This window comes from Geospiza fortis, unplaced genomic scaffold (genome assembly GCF_000277835.1).
Source record: "Geospiza fortis unplaced genomic scaffold, GeoFor_1.0 scaffold54, whole genome shotgun sequence".
NCBI classification, from domain to species: Eukaryota; Metazoa; Chordata; class Aves; order Passeriformes; family Thraupidae; genus Geospiza; species Geospiza fortis.
The window spans coordinates 9,183,381-9,192,914 of record NW_005054301.1 but is presented as its reverse complement, the minus strand read 5'-3'; the positions used below and the strand labels follow the sequence as shown (position 1 = coordinate 9,192,914).

Sequence of the window (9,534 nt, the reverse complement as noted above, 5' to 3'; positions counted from 1 at the left end):
AACCATACTAAGGGAACTGTCATGGAGGGATTTCATTTGTGTGTTAAGGGCCCAGCTGATATGCCCTACCAAGTCTGAAGTGGCAGAGATGGCTACAAAAATGCAGGTAGTTATGAATATTAAAGCAAGAGAAACTCTTCATTTTATTCCCAAGTTAGAAAAGCAGGTAAATAGAGCTCTTAGCTCCATGGTGTTTTATCTGCATGCCTTAATTCTACTGATTTACTTCATATGTCAGAGTGCTTTTGTAGATCTCGTCATTATGACTTTTTTGTTGATAAATCCAAGGTTTCAGAAAGGGTTGTGGAAGGTGGAGGAAAGCATTTGTTATTCCATTATATACTGGTTGTATTCTAGTTCTGTGGTAACACAACTAGTAGCTAATGGAGTTGTGGCTTTAACTTCATCAAATTAGTAAGTAAACAAATGAAGCAAAGGAAAGATAGAGCCTTAATGAGGTACAAGAACAGTTTCTACTCACCTTGCACAGTGATGGACAGACACCAGCACCAGCCTGAGTCTATCAAGGTGGATGTATTGTGAAGCTTATAATATCCTGAATTGAACACTTTGCTCTATGTAAAAAAAAAGAAAAAAGCCCCCAGGTGTTGACCATTGTCATCCCACTGCATTCAGGAGTTTTACACCAATTAAACAAATAGTACAGGAGTAAAATCTGAATTAATTTGTGTATTCTGTATTAGTGGTAGCAAATGATACATTGATGAAACAGGACTAAATTAATGTCTTTGCATTTCCAACAGCTCAGTGTAGAGCAGAAGGTCCTTTCTGATCAGAAGGTTGTCAGTCTGCCATGTATGTGGTAGTGAATTACAGTCAGAAATGTGAATCACAGAACTGTATTAACAGCTTTCTCACCCCACTGACAAAGGTTACTGCTTCCACTACAAAGACAGTTGAACAACTCCTGAAGAGCAGCTTCATGAAACACAGGAATTTTCACATTATTGCACCAGACTTACACTTCTGTGTCTCAGCAGTTAGTGTACAACCTGTTTGGTAATCTTGGCTGCGCTGCGGCACCTGTCAGAGGTGGCAAACACTAGAATCATCTGCTTTTAACCTTCTCCCAAGAGTCAGAATATGATAAAAATTAGGGCAAAATTGGGTGAATGAGTGAGTCAGTGAGAAGCAATGGCACCTAGACATATAAACCCCACATGTGCACAGTATTCTTGGGATTTTTTTCTTGAGACTGACAGCTGACAAAGGAAAGGCAGGCTAAAAAGGAAGTGGCTAAAGTGATTTAAAAGTAGTTACATAATATGTTGACCACCACTTAAACTCAAATATTATTGTTACTTTCAGTCATTTGAGCATGAAGCACCATTTAATATATCCTGAATTCTGTAGATCCATATGCAACAGCATTTCGCAAATGTGGTAATTTGAAGAGAAGACCAGCAGTGAAAAAAGTAAATTGGTTAAATGTGAGAGAACACTAATACTGACGAATGTCCTACTTTCTTTATTTTCTTTCAGTTTACAAGCTTTGAGGAAGGAAAAGTCCCGAGATGCTGCTCGCTCTCGCCGGGGAAAGGAGAATTTTGAGTTCTATGAGTTGGCAAAGTTGTTGCCACTGCCTGCAGCCATTACCAGCCAGCTTGACAAGGCATCCATCATCCGACTTACAATTAGCTATCTGAAAATGAGGGACTTTGCTAATCAAGGTGATCCTCCATGGAACTTGAGGATGGAAGGACCTCCACCTAATACATCAGTTAAAGGTATGGAGTAAATATTGTTGTGTACTATAGAATATGGTAGCCTTTAGTAGCCTCTAAATTGAAATTTTTACCTTCATCCTTTCTTCTTTCCCTGCATATCAAATCCTTTAAAGGGATTCAAATGTGGAAATCTGAGGTCTGCATGAGAAAGACACCATGTGAAGGTGAAATAAACCTCTTATTTTAATTTTTTTTTATTTACCAAGAAACCTATGATGTAACTGTTACAGCTGTAAGTCTTCTGGGTGATGTAGACTAAATTCTTTCAAATTATTTACGTGTTATTGTGTTGCTTTGTTTTAGTATTTTATATAAGTATATGTTTGAGAGGAAAATGGCATTATTCCTTGATTTGACAACTCAGTCTCTTAATTTTCTGGCTATACCTTAAAGGTAGAATCACATATTTCTGAAGTTTGAAAGCATCACATCCAAATACTTAAATCTTCAGCTGAGAGACTAGGATATTATTTATCCTCTTGTAATGTCTATAGAAATTATTTTGACTTCTGAGCCAGTAGACATTGATCAACAAAATAGACTGTTTTCAGTATTAAAAGATCTCTTTTAATGCTCAAACAAGCAGTTGCGGAGCAAAAGCAGTGTTTTAGATGTGAGTTGGCACAAAATAGAGGCTGTGTGTATGTTGCTCCTAAACAGTCTTTCCAATGACCTGTGTAAAGTGGACTTTTTTGGTAATCTATTATTTTTTTAACTAACACTACCCATCTGGATGAGTGTGATCTCTGTCTGATAGGTATTTTATATTAGGGACTAAGTTGCAGTAACAGAAATCAGGGTTACCAGACTTGGGATTTCTGGGTGTCCTGGCTTTAGCAGCCCAGAATACTCCCTTATTTTAGCTACTGCTCTCACGTTTTGAAGGAAACATATATTTGGAAGAGGCATATGAGATTTGAGCACTTCCAGTTTTTTCCATGAATCATGAACTATAAACTCTTAATCTACACTAAACCAGATAGAATGTATACAGCATATGGCAAACAAAGAAGCCACCTTTAAGGGTTGAGGGAGGAGGTAGAAATAGAATCTTATTTATCAGCCCACAGCTGTCCATGAAGGGTTACTTGTATTGATGCTGCAAAGGAATTTACCTGCTCTTCCATTTAAAGGAAGTTATATTATTTAAGGAAAGTTAAAATTTTCAAAGGATGGAGAGAGGTATGGGGGGCAAAAACCAACACAGATTCAGACTGACGATTTAGTAGCTGGACATAGTTCCATCATTTCATATATTTAATTTATATTATCTGCCACATCATATATAATTCTCATGGAAGAAAAAAAGCAATAATTACATCATCCAGGGCATGAGTGTAACATGGTTCATTAGGCTTCTGATATAATATGCAAATGTTCCCCATTTTTACAGGATGAGAGTTTATTCTCAGGCAATTAAACATTTTTTCAAGGTAGATGTAAAGTGGACTCTGCTGTACAATCTATGATCTGTCTGTGCTTCTACAAGCTGTCCTATGTTACTGAAACTCTGAGCTTTGCCAATCTCTGTATAGTTTTAGAGTATCTGGGATCTATTTTTCATTATCCTCTTCTGGAATATATACCTGAATACCAAATCTTCATTTTTGTGCAAAGATTCTAATGAAGAAAAGAATTTTAAGGAAGAACAAAATCTTATTCTTAGACAACAACATCACTAGTCTGATCTAGATTAGTGTTTCTCCCTAAAAAAGAGCAGGGTAAACATTTAATGTCTGTTCACCCTGTCTGATATAATAACCCTGCCCCTCCAGCCATGGAGTGCTATGGTTCTCATTCCTTCAGGTACAAGGGGTATTGGGGCTCAGGAAGGGGTTTTGACATTTTTTTCCTCCTGTTTGGGTGCTTAGCTTAATGCTAAGTAGGATTGTATTATTTATGTGTCAGTATATTGAAACAATGCTTGATGAAAATGTGTTTCATTGTATAAGAATTCCCCATAAGCAGGTTTAACTGTGTACTACAGGTATATTTTATGATTTCACCAGTTCTCCTTACATAGAAACCTGTTAACACATTCTGATGAAACATTCATGAAATTACGTCAAAAGAAATTCAGTTTCATTTATTAAGGATGCTTTTTGCTGCCCTTGAAGAAGTTCATATGTATAAACAAGCTCACATAAATAGCTTGCAGGTTCACGTGAAGTATGGGTGATAAACCTACAATAAAACACTAGTCATGCTTTGTATGTGCACAAGCAATCTTCTGAATAGACTTAAAGATATTTGGGAAATTATTTGAGTGGTACTTACATTGTATAGGTAACTGCTATTTTTTTCTTCCCCCAAATGTGTTGACCTGCTTCTGTTAATAATTCATTTTGAAAGCTTAGTTTTAAATTTTTCCCCCAATACTGTACAGCAATTAAATAATTTTAATTCAGTATTTCAGAAAGGTCCTTTACTCGGCCCTGTATTTATCACAGCTTTTCTTAGAAGTCTGTAAAGGCTGATGAGTTTGTTTTCTTATGCCTATTGTGTAGTGATCACTACAAGTTGTGCTTGCAAATGAGGGCTCAGGTAACTCCATCTAATACTTTCAGAGTCAATTACTTCATGGAAATATTTTGAGCAATTGGAAAGTAACAGATAGTTTTCACCATTATTTTATAAATATCTGTATTGTAATAATACAGATCAAATCTGCAATGAACATTATGCATTATTCAAGAAATGACCAGGCATTCTCAGCAGTGTTTCAGCTAAATAACTGATGATTGTAACCTTTAAGGAAATCTCATTGTGGTGACTATTGGTAAATCATTTCTCCATTCATAGTAATCTTTATTTAGAGGCGATCTAAAAACCATTATATCTTTTATTAATCTTAAAAGCAATAGCCAATGATTTGAAATTTGCTAAAAATGGAAAAGAAATTCCATCCTCTAATACAGCAGACTTCAGTCATTTTTCTTTTACTACATTGTCTAGGGCTTTCTGTGTATAGGAAATTTCAGTCCTTATAAACAAATGCACACACAACTTATAGCAGATAAGTTTAAAGATAGTTCTTAAAGACTGGGGTGTAAATATATGTGGAAGAAAATAATCAAGATGTTACTTATAGTCAGTAGGAATAAAATTTTTAGTCTTTGAAAGTACATACAATGTGTTATCAATAACAGTACTACTCTCCTCTGTTTCCATCCTTCTAAAAGTCTTCCATTTCTGGAATATATTCTGAGGATGACAGTAAATGAGTTGCTTACCAATTTTTAGAACTAAAATCTGAGTTTTCTGAAAGTTGTATAGAAATGGAAGTATTTTAATTTTATTTACTGTGTGTTCAGGCAGAAAGTAGTGCCTTATTTTGCATGGAACTTGAAATCATCTTGTGCATTCTGGTACTAGGCCCTGTAGTCCTGTTCCAACATCAAACTCTTGTGAGGACCTTTGTGTTTTGGAATATTGTCTTCAAAATATTGACTTTAAATTTCATTGCACTTTTGGCACAAACTGTTTCTAAAAGCATTTAAAGATCATGCAAATTTTCATATTTTTTTCCACTACATTGTGGGTCTTTTTGCTAAGCCACATGTTTTTCCTTTTTTTTTTTTTTTGTTTTTTTTTTAGTAGTGAAAGGAGGAAGAGACAGGAGGAGTGTGAAGCATGGTGATGTTCTTCAGTGTGTTGAATGTGTTTGGCTGATGAAAAGTCATGCTGCGTATTTTGGTTTTGGGCAATCTTTGGAACATTGGTTCTGACTCAGGACCACTGCCACTATAAAAATAAACTCATGACCCTTTGCCTTGAATAGAGTTCCCGACTTTTAAAATTTCTGTTTCTTTTATCTGGTAATCTGTGCCTAATTTTGCAATCCTTGTCCTGGTAATTTGCCATGATGACATTGAAATAGTTATAATTTTTTAATTCTTTTTTTTTCATTGAAGTGAGGTGTTAATTTCTGTCTTTGGAGATACAAATGTTTTTGCAAGGCGAATCTTATTTTTGTTAAATGTAAGGCAACTTTGGATATGTCAAGTTAAAAGTGAGCTTATAGTTTTTATTTTTCTATGCCAAATCTTTACATTTTATGCTGAATAAGTAAAACAGCTCTTACTTCTGCTGTAAGAGAAGAGATGAGTGAGAGATTGTAGCTGAGGAGCAAAAAAGAATTTCAGTAAATAGTACTGACTGACTGGTAGGTTGTGTAAAACTGTCACTGTTAGTTTAGCTATCTCTACTTTTGGTGTTCCATATTCTGCAATTAGGTAGTTTAACACAATTGTATTCTGGAATTAATATATATCAGTTGCAGAAGAAATCAGATTTTCTCAGAAGTATTTGTGGTGTATTGAAATATTTATTGTCCAAATTGTTCCTGTTCAATGTAAGTAAGTACAACTCTGAAAAGTTCCAAGCCATAAAGCACTCAATGTTACTTCAAGTCTGTATTGATAGAGAGATTAAAAAAAATTGATAACCGTAAGAAGAAAAATTACACTTTAAAACAAAATTGCACATTTTTCCTTTAAACTAGCATGCTTTTCAAAGGTTCCATTCTCAAGATAAACAAAGTATGTACGTCTAGGCTGAAAATGAACTTGATGTCATATCATACTGTGGGGCTTGGGGTTGAGGAAATAAGTCCAGCACTTTGAATTCTCTGGGAAAGAAAACAAGCAATAATGATAATTGGAAAGTATGGTAATTGTTATCCCAAATGTCAAGTGGAATTACTTTCATTAATTTAAATATCTTTTTCTAATATATTTTGTGCTAAATATGTATGCATTTATAAGAGATGAATAAGTTGTTCTTTTCTGCATGACCTCATTGTGGAAACACTTTAAATAACATTACCTGTTGTTAGCCTTTAATATTTTAAAAGGAAAGTTCCTAAGCAGGAAATTCAAGATAGTGCAAGCCTTTCCCTGCTAAAACCCACAAGCCTTCCAGAAAGACCAGCCTTCTGTTCTGAACCCCTACACAATTCTGTCTCAGGGAAACCGTCTATAAGGGCAAAGTAAAATTATTTTCTTCCATAGTGTTTTTGGCCTAAGATCATGTTTTTCAAAGCTTGATATGGAAAACTCAATCAGATGAAAACAGGATAATGCAGATTAATTGATGGTGTTTCCTTGAGATGAAAGGGTCTCCAAATCCAGATCCCTTGTGCAGAATTTCTGCTCTCATGCTGGAGAATTCAGATAGCCCTGTAATTTATTTCTCCCTGCCTTGCAGGCATTGTTCTTATGAGAATCTGATCCCTGTTTATATATAGGGTACTGTTGGCTCTGACTGTGTATCAGTACTAACCACTGATTGTAAACATGCTTATCCATTGTAAACCTGTTTATGTGGCAGTGCAGCCATAGGCAGAGGTGTCTCAATCTTCAACCTATTGCATGAGTTAAACATGACTAAGTTTTTTTGGAATGTAACAGGAACCAAGTGATGAAAATTTCCAGAAGTCAGTAGTAAATCATGAATGTTCCCTGTGAGAATTATTGATGGTTTTCTGGTATGAAAGATATGGAACCCAGAATGAGGTAGCTCAGTTTGAATCTCATTGTCATAGACAAGATGAATTGAATGTGGAGCTGAGTTGGTTGTTGCCTGGTGACAAGTGATCATGACCTGATTGACTTCAAATTTGGCAAATGGGGGAGGGTGTCAACAAATATGCTTAATGCATTTCAGGGACTGTTTGCCTAGTGGGGAAACTGATGGGTGAAACTGATCATGAGGAAAAATTTTGATGGAAAAAATAAAATAATAGAATAAATAAATAAAATAATAAAATAAAAGTTAGAGTTAGAACCCCTAAGGCTAGAACTCGTAAAGAAAAAAAAAAGTTATAATTTCCTATGCACTTGAAAATTCTTAAACTGTGTCCTTTTTCAGAATGACAGTAAAATAATTAACTTGAAAAAATATGTATATGTATTTATAGAAAACTTAAGGCATTAAAGGGAGATATATATATACATATAGCAAGATAAACCGGACTATCTGAAGTGCAGAATATTGGCAAAGACAAGTAGAGACATTAAGAAAAAATCTAATGGGATTGGAAGAATTTAAGAAAGAACAATTTTATGTGTATTAAAAATGTTAAATATTTCTGGCAACAGTATAGACTCTTTAGCAGTAAGGTATAATAAACTTTTAATGATGCAGAAAAGGAAGAAGAGTTTGATAAGGTTTATTTAAGTGCTTGCTTGTACAGAATCAATTCTACAAGTATCTCTAGTTCTGGTTACAATACAGTACAATTTTCAAGACAATCCATACTTTGCAGGTGCTGGTGTTGTGAAGTTTATACTACTGAGCTGTTTCAGCCTCAAAGCATTGTAGGCCTTCTGAGTCAGGGGTTATTTGGGAAATTTCCTGCACAAAAGGGATAAAAGCAAGATTTTATTTTTCAACAAACATGGATAAATGGAAAATAATTCTTATCAAACAAACCTAGCTTAAATGTCTGAAATTGCAAGTCCAGTCAACTAGGATTTGCATTGTATACTGAAGTATTTGTAAGGCGTTTGGAGTCCTAGTTCATAACAATTACGGTTTTGAAATATTGTAAGAATATTATGTTGTCAGAATGAGGTTAAGCACATTAACTGTATAATTAATTGCTCTTGGAAAGCGAATTAAAGTGAAAGTCACTATTAAGAAAGGAATTTCTGTTTTTCTACAGAAAAATCTACAGAAAAATCTGAGAGAGAATCTGCTCAGGGTATGATCATCAGGAAACTGGGATTAAACATGGCTTGATTGCTGATTTAAAATTCCCAAATTACAATGATGTTTGGATCATAGACAATGATCTATTCAGCTTAGTAAATTAAACCTAATTTTTTTTCAGTATAAGAATGTTGGTTTTTTAGTGCTGTTGTAGTTGTTATTATTACTATGACTACTACTATTACTACTATTATTATTTTATTGTAGTCATTGCTGTCCTAAATGCTAGGCTACTGGTGTTAAAGGACTTTGAAAAGTTCTGGGTTTTTGTGAAGCAGAACAGAAATCATGGGAAAAGCATTTAAAGTTCAGTTTTTGTGGGGGTTTTTTTTTGGGCTTTTATTTTCATGAAGAAAGTCATAAAAAGAACCTACCAGATCCTTCCACTTCTATTAGCAGAAATGAGTGAATGATTTACTTTCTCGTGGTGCTTTATTTGTATAATAAAAAGTTCTATCCATCACTTCTGTGGAGACACAAAGCATTTACTGCTGATAACAAATTAATACTTGTTCTAAAATGTTGTCAATCAAATGTCAGTCCCTAGAAGAGTTGTTTATTGCTAGAACTTTACCTTGAAACTTAACAATTAAATAGGAAAACAAGCGAACAGTCAGTGTTTTAAGAGCGAGGAAATAAAAAGATGACATTAGTGTCTTTTCTCTCACAGCAACTACTGTATTTCCATTCTACCACAATGCAATTCATCTTCCTTTCTTGTGCAGTTACAATGATTTGGTCAATATTGCATATTTTTATCTTCTTTTAATGGTTTATTTTTCTTAGCTATTTGAGGGTTTTGGTTTTTTTTTTTTTTGAGTCCAGGGCTAAAACCCCAAATATCAAAATATCTTCTTCTTGTATTCGGTCTCCAGGGCTGACTCTCTCCTTTTTGTAGTCCTGCATCTTTCTGTACATGTATGCATCCTTAATGCAGCCTTTGTAATGAAAACAATCTGGTGAAGAATACTAATATTTAAAAGAAAGTCCAAAGTTTTTAACTTTTCACTTTATTCTTTCTTCCTTCAATGTGGATGACTTTCTGTAGAGTAGTCCTTAGCATGTCAATAAA

General features: G+C 34.5%; 1 protein-coding gene across 2 annotated transcripts in view; it reads left to right on the top strand.

Moving 5' to 3' along the window:
* NPAS3 (neuronal PAS domain protein 3) overlaps positions 1-9,534 on the top strand; it is a 509,042-nt gene that overhangs the window by 94,525 nt on the left and 404,983 nt on the right. For both annotated transcript variants that reach the window (XM_031065822.1, XM_031065825.1), the window contains exon 2: positions 1,504-1,748. In XM_031065822.1, the coding sequence (XP_030921682.1) occupies positions 1,504-1,748 (245 nt within the window). The remainder of the gene's footprint in view (positions 1-1,503; positions 1,749-9,534) is intronic.